Source organism: Triturus cristatus, chromosome 1_2 (genome assembly GCF_964204655.1).
Source record: "Triturus cristatus chromosome 1_2, aTriCri1.1, whole genome shotgun sequence".
Taxonomy (NCBI): Eukaryota; Metazoa; Chordata; class Amphibia; order Caudata; family Salamandridae; genus Triturus; species Triturus cristatus.
This window is the reverse complement of record NC_140580.1, coordinates 1,186,743,093-1,186,766,574: the sequence shown is the minus strand read 5'-3', so window position 1 is coordinate 1,186,766,574 and position 23,482 is coordinate 1,186,743,093. Positions and strand designations below refer to the sequence as shown.

Genomic DNA, 23,482 nt, shown 5'->3' with positions numbered 1-23,482 from the left:
ACAGTGTCGGGTGGTTATTTCTTTGTCAGTTATTGAATTCCTTATTGTGACTATTATTGTTTAAATCATAACTCAAGGCAATATCAATTTGGTCGCATCGGCCTTAGTGTAGATGCAGAGTGTTCAAGGAGTTTCCTCTCAGGTTCAGTGCGGATAGAGTAATAGAGTGTATGTTGGTGTGATGGGCCCTAGTGAATGATGAGTGTATGTGCGTGTATCTGTGAAATTACTCTATCTGTGGAAGTAGGGAGAATTTATATGCTCTGATCTGCAGCAATTTCCTGGTAGCAGAGTAATGGTTTTGATTATTGTTTTGATTTGATAGGTTGCTTGTACATAGGCTTTCGGTTTCATTGATTATTGATGTTGATATATGTACTAATACTATATGTTGAAGTCGTTATGTTGAGTTTTATGTAGTGCTTCTGGAACTTGGGAGCTGGTGACTGTGGGGGTGTCGGCAGCCCCTTCATAAATGGGGAAGAGAGGTGGCCCCAGGACAGTCCCCTCCCAAAAGGGGAGTACGGGGGGAGAATCGAGAGGCTCCTTTCGGCAGGGGGGAGGGTGCGTACTCCTATTAACCTGGAGATGCGGTATTGGGTGTAGGAGTATGACAGTAGAGTTGACGCGGAATCACTCTGGCAGAGTTTTGTGGTTTCATGTTGAGTTGCAGCAGTCCCCAGGAGGCTGACAGGGCAGAGCAGTTGTGTCCAGCTGAAGCGTTACTTGATGCGATTCATCCAGGTTGATGAAGGTGAAAGAAGGGATCATAGACGGCCAGTTCCAGCGTTTGCGGATCTTGATTATCCCCCTGATCTGAGTAGTTCCCGAGAAAGTGGTGGCTACAGGTCGATTCAACATCTGTCATGGCCAGAGGGTAGTTCTGTCAAAGATCCCATCGCACAGGAACGAACGAAGGCGTCTTACACTACTGACGTGGCTTTCAGCTGGTGGTTTGTGTTTAAGGTGCTCCCTACGGGGTGTTCCATTTCATGCGCTCTGTTTGAAACATGTAGCTGCTTTCTACAATGGACATTTGAAAGACATATAGGGCAAAGGACTGTCACTTACTGTTTGGCTGACTTCCTGTTGAGGGGTCACAGAATCCAGAGAGCTGCGCTAAAACGCTGGGCGATTGTCAGTAGATAATGACAGACATTGAGGTTCCCTCGCACCATAGAAGACAGAGGAGCCACAAAAGGTTTTGTCATATTTGGTCACTGAGATTGACCTGGTCGCCGGAACAGAAACGGGGTGCTCGGCTGCAGTTTTTGGATCACATGTTGACGAGGAGGAAGGCTACAGTAAGGAAAATACAGGTGCTCCTAGGATACTTGAATTTTGCCTGCTGAGTTGTAAAGGTGGGGCTCACGTTTCGTTGGTGCTTAGTTAAACGTACAACTTGTAAATCTCTTTGTGAATAGCAAACAATTGTAAACTTGCACAAAAGTGTAAGTTTACCTTTGTGAATCAGGCCTCGGATGTTACAGCTATTGAGGGTGTTTGTGCTCAGTTTCTTGACTTAGAAGGTGACTTTCCGAGCGAGGCATGTCCCAGGAGTCGACACTGACACTGCAGGGGCAAACTCATTCAGTGGAGGAGATTGTGTGGGCTCACACCAGAGGCAGACAGAGGAGCTATGGGAAGCTGGAAGTGCAGGTTGCTGAATTTGGTTGAAGGGTCCTTGGCACCATCGACGAGACCTGCATATCACAGGCATGGTTGGAGATCAAGTGCTCAGGTGTATATGGTAGAAATGGTAGTGGTGAAGGGATGATGGACAGAGTCAATGAGCTTGTTAAATTCATTATGGACAGGATTGAAAAAGGGCGATCACAAGAGTCCATAGCTGGACAACTATCCAGAGTGGCCTTTTAGGAGAAGATGTCTGGGCTATGAGCCTTCAGCAGGTGAGACGGGGAAAAGGATGTTGGAAGGATGAGCTAGAGAGGGGGTGGGGGTAGGGCTGAGGCTGAGCTGGCCGACTGCATTGTAACTGTTGAAAAGGACCATGCCATTGTTGTGGGCGGCATGTCACAAGAAGGACAAAGCAGTTATTTGGGGCTTTTCGCATTTCAGAGATATTGGGGAGAGGGCCAGTAAAGGGGGGGTTGGCTTCAAGTGGCAGATGTGTTGGGGCACTGGGGCGGGGGGATGTATTAATCAAGAATACTTTAACGGATCAAAAGGATTTGAGAAGGAATCAAGCTGGGGCCAATTTAACAAGTCGACAAGTGTTGTCGGTATGAAGGAAAGCTTCACGCGAGTCGGGTGATTTGGAAGGCATTCCATCAGAATGGCGATGGAAACAGAAGTGTATGCTTGGGGTTGTGGGCCTTGTAGGATTGAAGAAAGTGGGGTTGGAGGTCAGAATGCTTTCAGAAATATGTACGTCCTGAATGGGTTTTGTATTAACGTTTCTTTAGTTTACGTTTTTTTTCTCTTGGTCCATTAACTGTGGTTTAGATTTGTGGCCACTCCTATATAATAATGGGCAGCTCGGCATGCAGAACAGCGCCAATATCACTGATCGACAGAAGACACACTAAAGAACTAAAGACCACGAAGAGCATCCACTCCAGAGCACCTTCTGACCCTTGTCCACCGCACATCTTCCACAGAGCCGCCACAGCCATCACACCCGAGCTACGTCAAACCATCAACTGCTCCCTCGAGATGCCACATTTCCTGACAACTGTAAGCACTCCAAAGTCAACCCCCTCCTGAAGAAACCCTCCGCAGACCCGAAGGACCTCAAGAATTTCAGGCCCATCTCTCTGCTTCCTTTTGCAGCCAAGATCATCGAAAAACGCCATCAACACCCATCTAGCTCACTTCATCGAAGCCAACGACATCCTAGGCACCTCGCAATCTGGATTACGCAGCAACCACAGCACCGAGACCACCCTCCTCGCCGCCACAGACGACATTCACACCCTCCTTGACAAAGGCCAAATGGTAGTCCTCATTCTCCAGGACCTATCAGCTGCCTTTGACACCATCTTCCACCGCACACTAGCCACCAGAATCAATGACGCCAGCATCCAAGGAAAGGCCCTAGACTGGGTACGCTCATTCATCACAGGCAGAACACAGAGAATAAGACTCCCGGCCTTCCTCTCAGAACCGACAGTGATCAGATGTGGAGTACCCCAAGGATCCTCCCTCAGCCCCACTCTCTTCAACGTCTACCTGGCCCCTCTCGCAACTATCGTCGAAGACCACGGACTCAACATCATCTCCTAAGCCGATGACACCCAGCTCATACTCTCCCTCAGCAAGGAACCCAACATCACCTGGCACAAATTCCAAGAAGGGATGAAAGCCATTGCAACCTGTATAAGGCACAGCTGCCTTAAACTCAAATCGGAGAAAACAGAAGTCCTCATCCTTGGCTCCACCCCTCCACATGGGACGACACCTGGTGGCCCCCTGCCCTCGGAAACCCACCCACCCCCGACAAACCATGCATGTGACCTCGGCATCATACTGGATTCTTCGCTCACCATGAATCGCCAGATCAATGCTGTCTTCTCCACTTGCTTCAACACCCTCCGCATACTACGTAAGACTTTCAAGTGTATTCCTCCAGAATCCAGGAAAACGATCACCCACGCACTTGTCACCAGGAGACTGGACTACGGCAACACCGTCTACACCTGAATCGACAAAAAACTCCTCCGTCAAACTCCGGAACGTCCAGAACACCGCAGCCAGAATAATCCTCGACAGCCCACGACAAGACCACATCACCAAACATCTCCGTGTCCTCTACTGGCTCCCCATCGAAAGAAGAATAACTTTCAAGATGCTCATGCACGCCTACCAAGCCCTCCACAACATCAGACCCCAATACCTCAACGACTGCCTCTCCTTCCACGCCACCAAAAAAAAACATCCGATCCGCCGACCTCTCCCTAGCCACCATCCCATGCTTCTACAGGACCGGAGCAGATGGAAAGTCTTTCTCTTACCTTGCAGCCAAGACCTGGAATGACCTCCCCCTTCACCTTCAGAGAAGCCAGACACTGCACCAATTCAGGAAGGACCTCAAGACCTGGCTCTTCGAATGACCCAACGGAGCTGCTTCACCTACCACTCCTCCCCCCAGTGCCTTGAGACCCTGTCGGGTGAGTAGTGCGCTCTACATAGCCCTGATTGATTGATTGAATGAATATGGCAGGCAGCTGGGTTTGAATGACATGAAGGTGCAGATAAAATGGTTTGGAAAGAGTGGCATGCGCAGGAAAGATCTATTTCCCAAGTTGGGTAAACTTCAAAAACGTCAGGGTTGTCCAGATTTATCTCGTGAAAGTGTAGTATCTGCCCCGTGTGACCAATCTCCGCGTGGGCAGTGTGTTGCATCATGACTAGTGTGGTGTTGTCGCGAGCGCTCCATCAGTTGACAGTTGGGTCGAAGGGACTGGGTGGTCGTGACGGCAGACGCTGGGCAGTGTCTGTGGGATGGTACATACTGTATTTACTAAATAAATATATTCAATGCTGACAGCATTTAGTCTCGTAATTACACAGTAAATATGGCGAAAATTTTAATTTCTATCCTACAAAGAACTCGCGCACGACGGTGATTTCAACCATCTCGTAACGAGACATCCACTGAGATGACGGATCTGTTTCATGCTATGGACATCCATCAAGTCGGAAGAAACAGTGTTTCCTGAGAACAGTCAACGCCTAGATTCTGCCCAGCATGAGGAGGTTTTTTCTTTCCTTCAAGTCTGTCGGAGGAAGGTATCATGTGCAGGCGTGAACGTCTCTGCCCATTGTGGGAGGTGCTAACAGGGCCGGCTGATGGTCTGACCATGTTCTTTTACCATGAGAGGTCATGAAGGAGCCATGTACAGGCGTGACGGGTCTCTGCCCATTGTGGGAGGGGCTAACAGTGCTGGATGATGGTCTGACCATGTTCTTTCACCATGAGAGGTCATGAAGGAGCTATGTACAGGCGTGACTGGTCTCTGCCCATTGTGGGAGGGGCTAACAGTGGCGGTTGATGGTCTGACCATGTTCTTTCACCATGAGAGGTCATGAAGGAGCCATGTACAGGCGTGACGGGTCTTTGCCCATTGTGGGAGGGGCTAACAGTGCTGGATGATGGTCTGACCATGTTCTTTCACCATGAGAGGTCATGAAGGCATCATGTACAGGCGTGACGGGTCTCTGCCCATTGTGGGAGGGGCTAACAGTGCCGGTTGATGGTCTGACCATGTTCTTTCACCATGAGAGGTCATGAAGGAGCTATGTACAGGCGTGACTGGTCTCTGCCCATTGTGAGAGGGGCTAACAGTGCCGGTTGATGGTCTGACCATGTTCTTTCACCATGAGAGGTCATGAAGGAGCCATGTACAGGCGTGACGGGTCTCTGCCCATTGTGGGAGGTGCTATCAGGGCCGGTTGATGGTCTGACCATGTTCTTTCACCATGGGAGGTCATGAAGGCATCATGTACAGGAGTGACGGTCTCTGCCCATTGTGGGAGGTGGTAACAGTGCCGGTTGATGGTCTGACCATGTTCTTTCACCATGAGAGGTCATGAAGGCATCATGTACAGGCGTGACGGGTCTCTGCCCATTGTGGGAGGGGCTAACAGTGCCGGTTGATGGTCTGACCATGTTCTTTCACCATGAGAGGTCATGAAGGCATCATGTACAGGCGTGAAGGGTCTCTGCCCATCGTGGGAGGTGCTAACAGGGCCGGTTGATGGTCTGACCATGTTCTTTCACCATGAGAGGTCATGAAGGAGCCATGTACCCGAGGATTGTATCGCTTCATTTGTGCTGAAATATGCTGCCTGGGTGGTATTGGACATGTCTGTAAGTTCGATTTAAAATGCAATTGGGAAGTTTCTGGTGCCAGCAGTGTGTTCATTTTACAAAGAATTTAAAAAAACAACTAATCTCAGCAAAGATTATCTACTACTGGCCCAGTAATGTTTTTTTGTAGATCAGACACTGATGTTTGTGGGTCATCATTTTGCATTGCGTCGAGTGTATGCCGTTGGCAAACCAAAGTGGAGTCGAGTTGGAGGTTTCCTGTTTCTGAAGGTGGTTGCCAGTTACCTTCAGTGACGTAATACAGGCGCACCTTGACACTCCCCCAGCGTGGTGATACGCACACCTGGATGGAATATAGAATTGGAATTTGTCAGTGACATGCACACTTTATGCTTGTCAGGGCGATGATGCACAAAGGATTGGATTTCGGCGGTGACATGCACACCTTATGCTTGTCAGGGCGATGATGCACAAAGGATTGGATTTCGGCGGTGACATGCACACCTTATGCTTGTCAGGGCGGTGATACACACAGGATTGGATTTCGGCGGTGACATGCACACCTTATGCTTGTCAGGGCGGTGATACACACAGGATTGGATTTCGGCGGTGACACGCACACCTTATGCTTGTCAGCGTGGTGATACACACAGGATTGGATTTCGGCGGTGACACGCACACCTTATGCTTATCAGCGTGGTGATGCACACAGGATTGGATTTCGGTGGTGACACGCACACCTTATGCTTGTCAGCGTGGTGATACACACAGGATTGGATTTTGTCAGTGACACGCACACCTTATGCTTATCAGCGTGGTGATACACACAGGATTGGATTTTGTCAGTGACACGCACACCTTATGCTTTCAGGGCGGTGATGCACACACCAGTGTGTTAGTTCTCAGTAAAATATTCTTGGTTTTTTCTTAATCCATTTTAGAATAGTACATTTTTAGGAAAACTGCTTTTGTTTTGAGGAAGTACGTTGTGAATCCAGATTTCAATTTGTTAAAACAATGCAGGCGGCGAATCCACCACCACCATTTCTGGAGACACCAGGTGACTCTCCTATAGTAAATGGGTAGAAGCATTTGAAACATATCTTGGTGCTATTGGTGCGCATATATTCAGGCCTGAAAAGGAAAAGGTTTATTTTACTCCACTCACTAGGATTTGAAGGAAGAGAAACAATTAAACATTGGCCAGCCCTAGTATTGGCAGAGAATGACGAATTGGATGAGTACCAGGAAAAACTAAACAAGCATTTGCAATGCAATAGGTCTCGCAGTTACACGAGTTTAAGTTATTCGCATTGTAAATAACAATGCCTTTTATTTATGTTTTTAAAAAGAAAACAAAAATAAAAGGCTTTATTTGCAATGTCAATAGCTCAAACCCGATCAGATGCGACGGAAAGACCATCTGTCAGAACCCACCAGATTGCTGTTTAAGCTTTTCGCTGTCACCTTGAGGGATCTGCAGATTTGTAGTGCCATGAGGCAGGAACTTACAGACATGCAAAGCTGAAGAGTAAAGCAAAGCAAGACCCATGGACCCTTCCGGCAGTTTACTGTTTAGCCTCTAACTCCACCCTATTGCAGCTGCTTATCATTTCCTTAGTTTTCCCTCGTGTGTTTATCTCTAGATTTTGCGCCCCACATCTGGCCATTTCCCTTTCACCTGTCTGCTTCATGCCTCCACTGCAAGGCCTTCAAGATGCCGCGCGACCTTCTGCTTTTGTATTTTTCTTCCAAGTAATGGGGCGATTTATAAGAATACAAGACTGTCTTTCCGGTGAATTTAAGGGGCTGAAGTTAGTGCTTGTGAAAGGGGCTACGCATGAGCGCTAGGTGTAATCTACAGCAGAATGGCGCCACCACTGCCCAGCACTGAACACTAACGCCCAGTACTGAACACTAACACTGCCCAGCACTGAACACTAACACTGCCCAGCCCTGTACACTACCGCCCAGCACTGAACACTAACACTGCTTGGGGTTGTGGCCTTGTGGCCTTGTTTCCATTAGTCTAAAACAGGTTTGTACCTGTACTGGAAACTGTGTGTAATGTGGTGTTTTTGTGGGCTGTATAGCATGCAAACTTAACTTGTTGTTTCTGGGGGTGCTTCGCCAGGTCAAACTTAGCTGAATATGTCCCGGAAGTCGGAAATCTGTAGCAGAACTCGTTGCACCAACGAATTCCCCAGTTTTTTCTGGTGACTGGCTTTCCAGGCCAAAGAATACGACTTATTTTCTGAGTGTTGAATTGAAACTAATTTTTCTGAGAAATCTCCAAATTGATTTCTTCAGAGCACCTGGAAATATGCTTGCTTCATATCGCTTTGAGAAATTCGTATTATTAACTGAAAAGTTTCTACTGGCTTCTTCTTGCATTATAAAATTCATTTCCTCACTTTCTCCCAACATTTTGTGTTTAAGGCAAGGCAGATATTTCAACGCGGGACTATTCACTTGACGCATTGACTCCTTAACTTCGTAAATTGTAGAATGGAAACTAATGAGGATAGTAAAAGGTTACCACATGCAAAAAAAACGAGCAGTGGGGGAACCAGAGGTGCGCGCGCACCACAGAGGAGCGGGGGGAGAGAGAGCGGCAACGAGGCGAAGTGCGCTGCTGCGCATGCTAGACTCGGTCGGGAATGGGCGTTGCATAGGCGGGACATGCTCCCGCCTTTGCCCAATTGCGTGCCTTTTGAAAAAAAAAACATGCGAAAGCCAATGCCTGCCGGCGAAAGCCTGATCACTCGCACGAGCCTGTGGTCAGCTTTCAAAACCCCATACAAAAGGGCTCTCACTGCACGAGCTGTGCTGCGCACTGCAACGCAGACACGAGCCCTAAAAAAACTAGTCAGTAGGTATGATGTACAACCGGGTATGGTTTTGCGTCATACGTTTTTTAAAAGGGAGCAGAAAGTGGGCGAAGATGTTGACACTTGCATAACTGAATTAAGGAAGTTAGTTGCTGACTGTGAGTTTCAAGACTTGTGTGATCAATTGGTACAAGATCAATGTATAAGTCACTCTTTGGATAGAGCTATATGACAAGTGTTACTAACTTTGTGAAATCCATCTTTAGAGGAGTGTGTGAGAGTGGCCAAGAGCATTGAAACGGCCTAGAAATCTATAAAAGAGTTAGAAGAAAGGAGAACAAAAGTAGTTAATCTTGTATGTTTGCCTGCTGATGTGTTTAAAAGAAAGAAAGAGTGTTCACAAATGAATTTTTTTAAATGCACAGATACATGTTTTAGAAGTGGCAATTCTTCTCATAAAAGAGGTGGAAGAATTTGTCCTGCTAAGAATGTAGTGTGTAGGTCGTGTGGAAAACTGGACATTTCGCAAAGGTATGTCAAATTCAGAAGAAAGGTGAAACGAAGGTAGGGATTGTATAGGATAACAGTGATAGTGAGGCGGAGGACATGATTTCATATCTGAGAGATATGGTTTTTGTGGTAATCGATAAAAATGTTAGAACTGGTGCCCGTCAGACTGTGTTGATCCCTATGTAGATATATTAGAAGGTGAGAAAAAATTACTCCTGTTGGTTGATTCTGGGGCACGTATCACAATGATCACACAGATTTATTTTTGAGTAACCTGGAAAACAGACAATTATTGCCACCAAATTGTTCCCCAGTTTCCTATGAGGGTCGTACAATAGACCTACTTCGTTATTTTGAAGAGGTGTTGGAGTTCAAAAGGAAGAACTATTCATGGAAAAATGTATGTTGCGATCTAAGGGTTGAACATACTGGGGTGGTTCCACCAGGATTTGTTTTAAATAATGTTATGTCCATGAGTAAAAGCACAGGTATTGGCTATAAGAGATGATTGTTCAGTTGAAGAGCTTTTAAACAACTATCCCAAGGTATTTTATGGGGAGTTGGGCAAGATAAAGCGATTTCAGCATCGCATCCGAATTTAGGATGGTGCTAATACAATCAAGCACAAAATGAGAAGTGTACAATTTAGGGAGAGGGAGGACCTAGAAATGGAGCTAAAAGAGGCATAATTGAACCAATAAAGTCCTCAATGTGGCTTTCTCCACTGGTGGTGGTGTGCAAAAATAACAATGATCTCAGGGTTTGTGTTGAACTCCACGGGAAACATCCTTTACCACGAAACCATTACAATGCGGTATGGTTACATCGTGGTTTTAACAACGCAAGTCCCTACATCGACTTGCACTGGAGGGCGCTCTAGACTAAGGAATAGTGTGAATTACTATTCCAACACCTTCCCTACTGCACGTAGACTGGAGTTGGAATAGTAATTCACACTATTCCAAAGTCCAGCGCGCTCTACAGAACAAGTCGATGTAATGACTTGCGTTGTTAAAACCCAAATGTAACATACCGCGTTGCGATGGTACGCGTTGTATCATCATACATCCGACCTCCACAGCTTAAAAAAGAAATCTGGATTGGCTCCCATCTGCTTCTGAGCATTAATGAAATGTTGGCCAGAGTGGCAGGAGCAAAGTTCTTTACTAAGCTTGATTTGGCAGTAGTGTATCATCGACTGGAATTAAACCCCAAATCTAGACATCTCACAGCTTTTGTTTTGGCTTCTGGCGTGTTGCAATACTGTTGCATGCCATTTGGCCTTGCTTCAGCTGCATCAGTATTTCAACATCTTATGGTCATTCTCTTGAAGCGTGTAAAGAATGTGGACTTTTTTCAAGATAATGTCCTTTTTTATGCTCCAGACAAGGTGTTTCATGATGAAATTTTGCACAAAGTCTGGTCTATTTCAAGCGCAAGGTGTAGTATTGAAACGTGAGAAGTGTGAGTTCAGAAAAGGGTCAGTAGAATACTTGGGACATGTTATTTCTTAAAAGGCAGTACAACAGACCAGGTTTGGTGAAAGCAATCTTGGAAGCACCTGCGCCACAAGATAACAGTGGCGTGAAATCATTTTTAGGTTTGAGCGAATTTTACTTGAGGTTTATACCTGACTACGCAACAAACATCAGACCGATTTCTTTAATTTATTGAAAAGAGACCTTGATTTCAAATGGGAAGAGGTATGTGAAACTGCTTTTCAATGGTGAAAAAACAATTGAGAGAAGTTAAGTCCTTGAAGCCCTATGATCCTGCGGCTCCTTGTGTCTTGACAGTAGATGCAAGTAACTTAAGCTTGGGGGCAGTACTTACACAGTATGTTGATGAGGAAGAATGAACAATTGAGTTTGCATCCAGGGTGTTTAAAAATGCTGAATTGCATTATACAGCAATTGAAAAGGAACTTCTAGCATGTTGGTGGGACATTGAAAAATGTAGATGCTATCTTTGTGGTAGGTGGTTTGTTCTACAAATGGATCACAAATCTTTAGTATCTATATTAAGTGATGCTTCAAATAGAAACTATAACTCCTGTTTAGCCAGAATGACCTCTGGGCTGCTTCAATATCAGTATAATGTTGAGCATATTGCAAGAGATAGGAACATTTGTGCAGATTTCTGGTCATGTTATCTCATGAACATTGATGAAGCAGAATGTGATAAAAGTGGGTCTAGTTCGGGTGGAGGTGGAGATCTCGATGATTGTATAATAGCAACTATTGAAGTTGAAAAGACTTGTGCTGTTTCAGAGGATGAATGGAAAAGAACTGCCGAACAGGATAGTATTATCATTGAAGGCTGGCCGCAATAAAGGAATATTGATGTGATGTTACAACCTTTTGTCAAGGTTTGTGATTAGTTGTCAGTGGAAAATGGTCTAGTCATAAGATCAGAGAAGACTGTTCCACCGGAGAATGTGAGGAGCATTTTGTTGACTAAAGCTCAAGAGGGGCATGCCATACAAAGCGTAGAATCCGTGAGTACTTTTGGTGGCCACAGATGGACAGGGGTATTGAAAGTCTGGTACTAAATTGTGTAATATGTTCCAGCAGTGCAGTACAAATACAAGAAAAGGAGCTCTGCCCTGCTACATGGATCTCACACACAGTGACAACACCATGTTACCGAAGCAATGCAGTGACACAGAAAGGAGCACTTCCCTACTACACCCATCTCACACACATGGACAACACAATGCTACCCTCACATCCCAAGCAGCGCAGTGACACAGAAAGGAGCACTGCCCTGCTACACCGAACTTACACACACATACAACACCATGCTACCCTCACACCATGACTAGTGCAGCGACACAGAAAGGAGCACTGCCCTGCTATAGCGACCTCTCCCACACAGACAAAACCATACTTCTCTCACACCCTGAGCAGTGCAGTACAACTACATAGTAAAGGAGCACTGCGCTGCTACACCGATCTCACACACAGCTAACCTCACACCCTGAGCAGTGCAGAGACGTGACACAGAAAGGAGCACTGCCCAGCTACACCGAGATCACACACAAGGATAACGCCATGCTACCCTCACACCCTGAGCAGTGCAGCGCAGCGACACAGAAAGGAGCACTGCCCTGCTACACCGAGATCACACACAAGGATAATGCCATGCTACCCTCACACCCTGAGCAGTGCAGCGCAGCGACGCAAAAAGGAGCACTGCTCAGCTACACTGATCTCACACACAGACAACACCGTGCTACCCTCACACCCTGAGCAGTGCAGCGCAGTGACACGAAAAGGAGCACTGCCCTGCTACACCGATCTCACACACAGGGATTACACCATGCTACCCTCACACCCTGAACAGTGCAGCGACACAGAAAGGAGCACTGCCCTGCTACACCTACCTCACACACACAACACCAAACTACCCTTACGCCCTGAGCAGCGCAGCGACACAGAAAGGAGCACTGCCCTGCTACACTGATCTCACACACAAGGATAATGCCATGCTACCCTCACACCCTGAGCAGTGCAGCGCAGCGACACAGAAAGGAGCACTGCCCTGCTACACCGATCTCACACACAAGGATAACGCCATGCTACCCTCACACCCTGAGCAGTGCAACGCAGCGATGCAAAAAGGAGCACTGCCCTGCTACACTGACCTCAGACACAAGGATAATGCCATGCTACCCTCACACCCTGAGCAGTGCAGCGCAGCGACACAGAAAGGAGCACTGCCCTGCTACACCGATCTCACACACAAGGATAACGCCATGCTACCCTCACATCCTAAGCAGTGCATTGCAGCGACAGAAAGGAGCACTGCCCTGCTACACTGACCTCAGACACAAAGACAACCCCATGCTACCCTCACATGCTGAGCAGTGCAGCGCAGCGACACAGGAAGGAGCACTGCCCTGCTAGACCGACCTCACAACCACCATGCTAACCTCACACCTGAAGAGAAGCGCTGTCTCTCAATCAATCAAACAAGGCTCATATAGCGCGGCTCATCGCCCATGAGAGTGTCCAGGCACTGTGGATAGTCCTGCGGAGGCTCGGTCGAAGAGCCAGGTCTTGAGTACTTTCCTGAATTCTAGTAGCGAGAGTGAGGTTGGGAGGTGGAGAGGAAGGCTGTTCCAGGCCCTGGCAGCACGGTTGGAAAAGGAGCGTCCTCTGCTGTGACTTCGGCCTATGCGAGGGGTATGAGCGAGGTGGAGGGAGGCGGAGCAGAGGTGTCCGGAGGGTTGGTTAAAGTTCAGGCGGTGGTTGATGAATGCTGGTCCCTGGTCGTGGGGGGCTTTGTAGGTGTGGATCAGAATCTTGAAGTGGCATCTCTTCTGGATGGGGGGGGGCAATGGAGCTTCCTGAGGTGGAGGGTGATGTGGGTTCGATTTGTGAGGTCGAAGATGAGTCTCAATGCTGAGTTCTGTTTAGTCTGTAGTCTCTTCAGGAGGTGCGAGGAGATTCCTGCATAGAGTGCGTTGCCGTAGTCCAGCCGGCTGGTGACTAGGGCTTGAGGGCTTGAGTGACGGCACGTTTGGTGCTGACCTGGAGCCATCTGATGACCTGCGGAGCGAGAGAAGAGTGAGACAGCAAGCGGAGGAGACTGTGTTGATCTGGTCTTTCATGGTGAGTTTGCTGTCCAGGATGATGCTGAGGTGCGGTCTGTTGGTGTGGGTGAGAGTACTAGTTCTGAAGGTCACCAGGAGTCGTTCCGCGGGGCGGTATTGTTCTCGAAGATCAGTGCTTCTATTTTATAAGGGTTGAGTTTCAGGCAGTTGTCCCGTACCAATGGCTCTACATGCCTTTAAGGATAACCCCGAGACACATCCATAAACAGAAGGACGATTGAACCAGTGCTTAACTTTGCAGAGTAGATATGCCAAGAAAGGGATGCTTTATGGACGGTGCATCAAGTTGTCTAGAGGAGGTGGCAATGAATGAGGTGGAGCTAACATTACAACATGGCCAATGACCTCTAGTAGTGGGGACAGCACAGATCACTAGAGTCTTCTTCTGGTCTCTGCATGACATATAGAAGAGTCTGGTGATGTGTGCGTACATTCAGGTGTGTACACAAACACAGACACACAAACATGCCCCCCTACCAGCTCTAGGACATCTGCTCACCTGAGGGAGGCATCAATACATCCATTTAGGATGACACACCTCTTGTAGGTGTTCCATCGTGCAAAGGAGGTGTATAGGACAGCATTTACGAGTACACAGGCTACCTCCACTTACACACACCACAGAGAAGACCACCGAGGGAACACTTTGGAGCCCGCTGTATTCCACATGTACTGTCCTCCTATCACACAACCCTAGCAGACTCACCTGGGCTCCTCCTGGGTCCGCCACTCCACCGCGTGGTAATCCTTCTGAACAGCCTTCAGCCACTCCCGCAGAATCTCACTGGTGTTGTCCACATTGTGATCAGTGGCACACCTGCAATGGAAGGATAGGACACTCAGGTCATTGTCAAAGGGGACCCCTTCTGCTGTCTCGAATAACCTAGTGACCTTAGGACCTGCCCTTATTGCCTTATGTGATCCACCCCTGCTTCTTCCTGCTGGAAGATAGCCCAAGAACTACGCCTCCTTAAGAATCCTTCTGCAGGTGCACACAACCAGGCCAAATATTTCCCATTTCACCCCCCCCATGGCCAGCTAGTAGAGAAGGAAGTAAACTGATGCCTCATAACATTTATTCAACATTAGCAGCGTTTAGAAACATCTGAGTCGGGCTTCCCTGCCTCTTGCGGCACACAAACCGCTCTGGTAGCAACTGATGACTTACCCCACACACTGGATCAAGGTGGATCCACCCCTCACCCCCATCCTCCTGGGTCTCTCTGCATCATCTGCTGACTTACCCCACACACTGGATCAAGGGGGATCCACCCCTCACCCCCCATCCTCCTGGGTCTCTCTGCATCATCTGCTGACTTACCCCACACACTGGATCAAGGTGGATCCACCCCTCACCCCCCCCATCCCCCTGGGTCTCTCTGCATCATCTGCTGACTTACCCCACACACTGGATCAAGGTGGATCCACCCCTCACCCCCCATCCTCCTGGGTCTCTCTGCATCATCTGCTGACTTACCCCACACACTGGATCAAGGTGGATCCACCCCTGACCCCCCCCATCCCCCTGGGTCTCTCTGCATCATCTGCTGACTTACCTCGCACACTGGATCAAGGTGGATCCACCCCTCACCCCCCATCCTCCTGGGTCTCTCTGCATCATCTGATGACTTACCCCACACACTGGATCAAGGTGGATCCACCCCTCACCCCCCATCCTCCTGGGTCTCTCTGCATCATCTGCTGACTTACCCCACACACTGGATCAAGGTGGATCCACCCCTCACCCCCCATCCTCCTGGGTCTCTCTGCATCATCTGATGACTTACCCCACACACTGGATCAAGGTGGATCCACCCCTCACCCCCCCACATCCCCCTGGGTCTCTGTGTATTATCTGACAACTTACCCTGCACACTGGATCAGGGTGGATCCGTCCCTCCCCCATGCTCCTGGGTGTCTCTGCAGTGTCTGACAACTTACCCCGCACACAGAATCAGGGTGGATCCGCCCCTCCCTCCCCCACCCTCCTGGGTGTCTCTGCAGCATCTAATGACTTACCCCACACACTGGATCAGAGTGGATCCATCCCTCCCTCCCCCCACCCTCCTGGGTCTCTCTGATATGGTGCCTCTGGGTGTTCTTCTCAAGCACCTCCTTGACTTCGGTTTTGGTCAAGATGCCCTGCAGTGGACTGCACCATCTCTGTACGAGCACGTCCTGTGCATGGGTGTTCCACAGTGTGGGCTACACTGGCCGCAGCCAGAAGATCCTCGGCCTTCCTGCCCGATCCCATGCATCGCAGCCTCCTAAAGAGCTACATTGCCCCTATCAAGAAGCGTTCCTGGTTTAAGATCTCTGGGTGCCTCATAAACCCTCTTGCCAGGAAGGACCAGCCGGCCTGCACAAACACTCAAAACACCATCTTCCTGCACGGTCCCACCGCACTGCCAATCTCCACTGGGATCCAACCCCTGCACCCGCACACAAACATCTGGTCGTAGCCCCTCTTCCTCCTTAGTGGACACAAACTGGACAGCCATGCCCTTGCCCTACGCACCCTCTCTAACTTTAGACAAGTTCAAAAAAACTAAAACATGGATGTTTTTGCAACTCTATATCCTACGGCTCTCTCTGCCTAACTGTGTTCCAAACTCAGCACCAGGAAACCCTTTCGGGGTAGCGGTTAACCATTTTTAAATAAATACATAAATGATTAAAGTTGTCACCACACACATAATGCTATTATTGCCCTTGTTGACTTGCAGGTTTATGATCCCTACTCCCAGAGGCGGTCCCAGGTACACACTACAGCTGTTTATGGCCCGCAATCCTAGTTAAAGCACCTGTTATTGAGATGCCTTGATAATTAATGAACACACAGTATAACTGCCTCTGGTTTAGGGCTGGAGGCTCTGGAAAAAGGAGACTCTAAGAGAACAGATGTACTGACCAGCCAGTAAGGAAATGATGGGGATACAGACTGGAAACATTTGGGAAAAGCAGAAATGCTTGGTTCTGTGCCACAAACGGGCACAGGAAGCTTCAGTTGATCTCTTTCAGTTGATCTCCATTTTTAGATGGTCACTAAAACCTGAACACCATTCCAGTATGTGCTCTTGAGAGACCAGCCGCTTCCTGCCAGGTGGTTCATTTTCAGAGACCAGCTCCACCCCTTCCTGTCAGGCGGTTCATGTTCATGATGGAGCGGGCAGTACAAAATGTTGTATACCCCCCATTTCTGCATGTTCATATTAATCCGAATAATCTATTCATTGTAATAATATTAATCCATTTGAAGTGATATTTAATCAATCCTATTAATGTATGAATTACACGTGGGATTTGCCTCTTGCATGGCTAAAATAATTTGTAATTAATATACGTACGCATACTAATACTAGAAAGATAGAATACTGTATGATAAATGTTGCTTTTGTGACGTAATTGCAAGTCGCATCAGATGACATCATCGGGTGAATATAAACGCTTTAATTGTCGCTATTATGCTAGATAATTACACACACATAAGGGAATTAGTGAGGGTCAAACATTTTATTCATTATTTCCATGTTTTAATTACTTTTTGTGATTGTTTTGCTTAAGTTGACCGGGTGGGCCTTTCGACAACATGGCTGACTGATTAACTCGACGAGACAGCTACCATTCCACGAGGCTTCTGACCAAGTGCGCATGTCCAGGCTCATGAACAAGTGACCTTAAGATGACCTACTCATCCCGTACCCAAGCAAGGTCGCGACTGGACTGTAGCCAAGAACTTTAACAATAGACAAGTATGACAAACCGGATGGATCATGTCTGACAGTGTGACATCATGGGCTATGGGAAACCGAAACGGACTATCTTAACCAACCAATCAAGACTGTCTAAACTGACTTTTGTTACATTTTGTCATTAAATTCATTATAAAAGATGAGGAGGACGGTGACACTGCTGGACAGCTGTTTTCCTGAATCTTTGACAGACTGAATTGCTGCCTGATTTCTTGATGAATTAAACTTTACGACTTGGTTGACTTAAATATGATGTTCTGTGGTTTGATTAACGATTTATTAAAATTTAGCAATTAATTAGATAAACAAAATTATTATTTAACAAACAAATGTGTTGGGCTGTTTATTGAGAGAGAATAGATTAAGATTGGATGCAAGTTAAGAGAATTGAGTCACCATTACCCAAATACAACTAAATTGATCTATCGACTAAATGGAGGGAATATCCCGAAGTGCAGAGTTTAATAAAGGTATTCAATGTATGTTTATGTAAATATGTTCTCTTAGGTCAAAAGGTATTCCTTTCATGTCAGCGTTTGGAACACTCATCTCTCCCGTAGAGCAGATCAGAAATGTGTAAGTATTGGTGTTATGGGCCCCACCAATAAATGTATTGAGTGAATGTGCTAGTGCGATATTTGGTCTGTGACGAAGGGAGGATTTGAAATTCCACGCTGCATCAGTTTTTCTGGTAGCAAGATGATGGTTTTTATTGTTTTGGTTATTGATTATTGGAAAGTATTGGTTTATGTATTAACACTATGTTGAATCGCGTTGAGTTCTATGTTGTTTGACGGCTTCTGGGATGTAGGAAGTCGGAAGTTTGTAACAGTTCCGTAGTAGAGCAGAGGTAAGCGCTGCTCTCGGGAAAGACGGAATTGTTATTGCCCTGTAGGTACACAGGGGAAACATGTAACGAGTGAAGTTGCACGACGCATTGTCTGGGTTCGATTCAGGAGCATCGTCGTGTGTTGCCAATAGAGACATTTTTCTGTATAAAAGAAGTGTGTATGATAGCGAAGGTTACCTGTGAAATTTTGGTCTTAGGTACCAGGAGGCCAGAAGGTACTCTGATACCGCTTATCACTGGAAAGGTAGCAGGTGTTCTCTAAGCTTGTTAGAAGGACAGAGTAGAGGGAAGTGCTACTTTGTTAACAAGTGTTATAATTCTGTAGTAGAGAAGATTGTTTGCTGCTCTCGGGAAAGACAGAATTCTGTGTGAATGTACTACATTGTTCCCGTGTGAGATTGCGTGAATGAAAAGGCATTCTGGTTAATTGCGAAACTCTGGTTTTATTTCTCAGGAGCATTGGGTCTCCAACTAGGTGTCTTAATTCTGGAGAAACAGTTAGCTAATGCTTGCTAGAAGGGTAAGGTAGAGGGATGTGCTACTTTATCAACGGAAGTAACGATTCCGTAGTAGGGCAGAGGTAAGCGCTGCTCTCGGGAAAGACGGAATTCTTGTGAGAAAGGTCTTTTGCTATTCCTTGGTTAGCGAAGCGGACAATGGTGGTGTTTTTGTGTCGTTACTAACAGATTTGTAAATTTGAAACAAAACTTACCGAGTGAATTTTGTAAAGGAGGGGTAAACAGGAGCAGGAGCTGCGGCAGCGGCTGCTGACGTCAGAAAGACCGCGCTGGGATTGGCCAGTCAGTTGGAAACGTAAAACGCTCCTGATTGGTGCGTTAGTGTACGCCGCGCTAGGAGTGGAAGAGTCACAGGGTGACATAGACGCTCCTGATTTGTGCGTTAGTGTGAGTAGCGCTGGGATTGGAGAAGCGCAAAGGTGACATAGACGCTCTGGATTGGTGCTTTAGTATGAGTTGCGCTACGATTGGTCAGAATAGCGGTACAGTCGAGAGGAGAGACTAGTGATACACGAAAAGACAGAAAAGATGTATTACGATCCACCAGAAAAGGAGAAAAAGTCCTGGTTTGGGAGAATTAAGAAGTGGTTTAAAAAGGACAAATCGATTGTGACTAGGGAAGGACAGTTACTACCTCCACTGAAAACCCCCGCATCCTTTATGGTTGCGAAATATGGATATCACACTTGTATTTAGTTAGACAATTGGGTATGGTTCATTTAATTTAGCAGTTTTGAGAAATTTGAGAGAGAAAATGATGAACCTAGAACCGAGACCTAGACCGACACAATTTGAAGCATTAACAGAATGGGAAGAGGAGCTGCATGACCGAGAGAGACAGAGGAGTGGCGGAAGATATAGGTACATGTTTGGTAGGTCATACGGACATGAGAATCATGATGACCGAATGAGGAGGTGGCGGAATGCGAGTATGACTGAAGGTCTGTTTCCCGTAAGAACTGCAGAAGAAAATGGAGGAAGAAAATGCACAGAAAAAAGACAATGTGGAATCGAGAGGGTATGGAGTGAATGAATCAGAGGATGATGTTCTTGATGACATGTTTTATAAAAATCCACCTCCGTATCGACCAGAACCAGAAATATTAACACCAAGTGCCCCAATGAAAGAAACTTTACAAATCATTAAGTCAGAACAAGTGTCCCAAGATTTAGAGAAAAATAATTCCATTAGAGAGGAAGTCAGAAAGTAAAGTAAATGGTGAAAATTCAGCAGAATTAGCGAAGACAACCTTAGAATTAACTGAGAAGATAAGAGAATTGACTAAAAATCTGGAAGCCGTAACAGTTCCAGTGACGATAGGCCTAGTGATGCCTATTTTTGATAAACAAAAAGATAGCGAACATTGTTTAACGGTTCCTTATAAAAGCAATAAACTGGCTGAGCAGCCAAAATTGAGCCAAAATGAAAATCCATGGAGACAGACAATGAGTATGATTGAACCAAATGTTTCAAGTAACCCGTTTACAAGCCAAAAGTTTGCAGAAAGACATATAATGACAGTGGAGTCAATATTAGAAACACAAAAGGATTCAGAACGAGGTAATGTAGAGAAGCCAGTAGGACCATCTACAGAAGAATTAAGTGAATGGTTGAGAAGGTTGCAGAGAAAAGACAAAGAATCCCAGTCAATAGATGTGGCCAAATTACGAATGGTGCTGGAAGAGTTAATAGTAGGAACTATCCCCACAGAGAAATAAAAAACTTACCAAGATGAGGAATTACTACTTTTGTGCAAAAGTGTGACATGGAGAGCGAAAAATCTGCATGAACGACTAGAAGAAGTAGCAAATGAAATGGGTATAGATATTGAAAAGGTAAAGGCTTTGCATATCAAATAGATTTCACTGAAAAAGATATTGAAAACTTGAACACCACAGGACGGATGAGTCAGATTAAGGAAATAATTATTTTATTGAGAAAATGGGGAGATGTGGATAAATGGAGAAGCAGGTGGTACCGAAAACGAGATGATGCCTCAGATAAAACATTTGCAGCATTCCCTGTAAGAGAAAAAGAAAACGTTGTAACAGAATGCCCTATGAGAGAAATTCCAGGAGCAGGTAATGTGCATGTCCCATGGACAAGACAGGATATTTTGTCCTTTACAAATGATTTCCCTCGACTACGCGAAAAGCCTGTCTAGTGGTATAGAAAGTGGACAGATTTGTGAAGTTGTCTAAAGTCCTATGGATTGATTTGAATAGTCTATTTGATATAATAGTACCAGCAGATTTATGGACAGAGTGCAAGCTCATGATTAATTGGACAACTCAGGAATACCCTAGGGATGCAAAAACAGGGGCTCCAGACCCCGAGGTGATGAAGAAATACGAACAGGTTATTGCCTTTCTGAAAAACAAAGTACCTCCTAAAGAGACAGATTGGGTGAAAATTGGCAGAACACATCAGGAAAGCAAAGAGTCAGTACATGCATATTATGAAAGGCTGATCTTGGCCTTTAAACAGTTTAGTGGAGATGAAAATCGGAGTGAAAAGGATTTAAGTCGTTTTGTATACGGTCTACGTCCAGAAATTTGTGAAATGATAAAACAACATACCGTAGATTGGCAAAATAAGAAAATAGATGAAGTATTGAGACATGCCAAATATTTCAGTGATGAGATTGAGGCAAAACAGCGAAAATTAAAAGAACAGGCTATGTGGGCACAGGTAAAGGTAGCGGAGAGGCAGGAAGCTCAATTAGCGGAACAAGCGAATAATACAGGACCAAGACAAAAATTCATTCCTGGGAAAGGTTAGGGATATTTTTAATATAGAGGAAGCTAAAAAGAAATTCCCATGTCATAATTGCGGTAGAATAGGGCATTGGAAATCAGAGTGTAAATTTCCCCCAAGTACCAACAATGAAAATGCATCATTGAATCCACAGGTGCAGAATGAGGTGAGTGGTCAACCGCAGCGACAGCAGCAGGTTGTAACACAACAGAATCAGGTGCCAAAACCACCTTTACCACAGAGCAAAAACTCTCAGAAATATAGTCATGAAACGGGATTCTACAACGAAGAACAGGTAAATAAGTTGCCACGCGCTAGCGCTGTTTCGCAGTGTTGGCTACAACGCAATGAGAGTGATTCAGAAGAGGGTTATTGACGGTGCCGAAGGGAGGAAGAAGAGTGCGTACTTGGTGCAACTCTAGAAGTAGACCAGACAGGCCCATTTGTAGATGGAAAGATTAATAATGAAAATATTACTTTCCTAGTTGATACTGGTGCTACTCGATCAACTGTTAGATCAGCTGATGTTAAGAACCTTCCTCTCTCGGATGAAACGATCCAAGTAGTTGGTGTATCCAACAGGCAGATTAAAACTTACCTTACAGAGCCGGTGAAAGTTAGCATATGGAAATTTTCTGAAATGCACCGCTTTGTCGTGTGCGATACCAGACCTGTGAATTTATTAGGTAGGGATTTGTTGTGCAAAATGAACTGCACTATATTTTGTACCCCGGATGGGATAGCATTTGAGACCCCGGATGAAGATGTGTTGTATAAAATGACAATGGCAAACAGGGAAAAAGAGGTTACTAAAACCTATGCTGTATTCAACCCTGATGAATTACCTAAAGAATTGAAACAGTCAGTAAAAGCAGAAGTCTGGGATTTCACAGGAGAAGATGTGGGATTAATGAGAAATGTAGATCCAGTAAAAATAACAGTGAAGGAAGGAGTAAGCTATCCAAATGTCCCTCAATATAAATTGACACCTGAAATAATTGAAGGAGTTACTCCTGTGATTGAGAAAATGATAAAACAAGGTATTTTGAGAGAAATAATGAGTAGTCCATGTAATTCACCAATAATGGGACTGAAAAAGCCTAGTGGGAAGTTCATGATAGTACAAGATCTGAGAAAGTTAAACAAAATTGTTGTGTCATGCTGTCCCATTGTACCAAATCCATCTGTGATTTTATATCAGATTCCCCATGACGCAGAATGGTATACAGTGATTGATCTATGCCATGCTTTCTTTTCCATCCCATTGCACCATGACAGCCAGCAAGTTTTTGCGTTTCGTTTCGGCGAGCGTATTTTGGCTTGGGATATACAGAAAGCCCCTCAATATTTAATTAGCTATTGAAGAAGTCTTTGGAAAGCCTAGAAATGCCCGAAAATTCAGTGTTAGTTCAGTACATCGACGACCTTCTTGTGGCGTCGAAAACCCGTGAAGCTTGTGAGCTAGACACTATAGCCTTGCTGAATCATTTGGCAGATGGAGGACTTAAAGTATCACCATCAAAATTACAATTTTGCAAGAAAGAAGTACATTATTTAGGCCATAATATCGAAAAAGGATTGAGAAAGATAACGATAGACAAAATCAGGATCATAAAAGGAATGAGAGCACCCATGACCCAACGAGAGGTGAGAATGTTTCTTGGAATGGTTGGATATTGTCGTCAATGGATCAGCAACTTTTCGTTGATCGCAAAACCTTTGGTACGACTGACAAGAAGCGATGTGAGAGATCCCATTGATTTGAACAAGGTAGAATTGGCAGCTTTTAAACGATTGAGAGATGGGCTGTGTGAAGCACCTGCATTAGGTATGCCTGACTACGAGAAAGAG

General features: G+C 45.9%; 1 protein-coding gene across 1 annotated transcript in view; it reads right to left on the bottom strand.

Annotated features, from left to right (window-relative positions):
• The window catches only part of CERCAM (cerebral endothelial cell adhesion molecule), a 306,391-nt gene that overhangs the window by 182,016 nt on the left and 100,893 nt on the right, over positions 1–23,482 (bottom strand). The window contains exon 2 of the mRNA XM_085614124.1: positions 14,460–14,570. Coding sequence (XP_085470250.1) covers positions 14,460–14,570 — 111 coding nt within the window. The remainder of the gene's footprint in view (positions 1–14,459; positions 14,571–23,482) is intronic.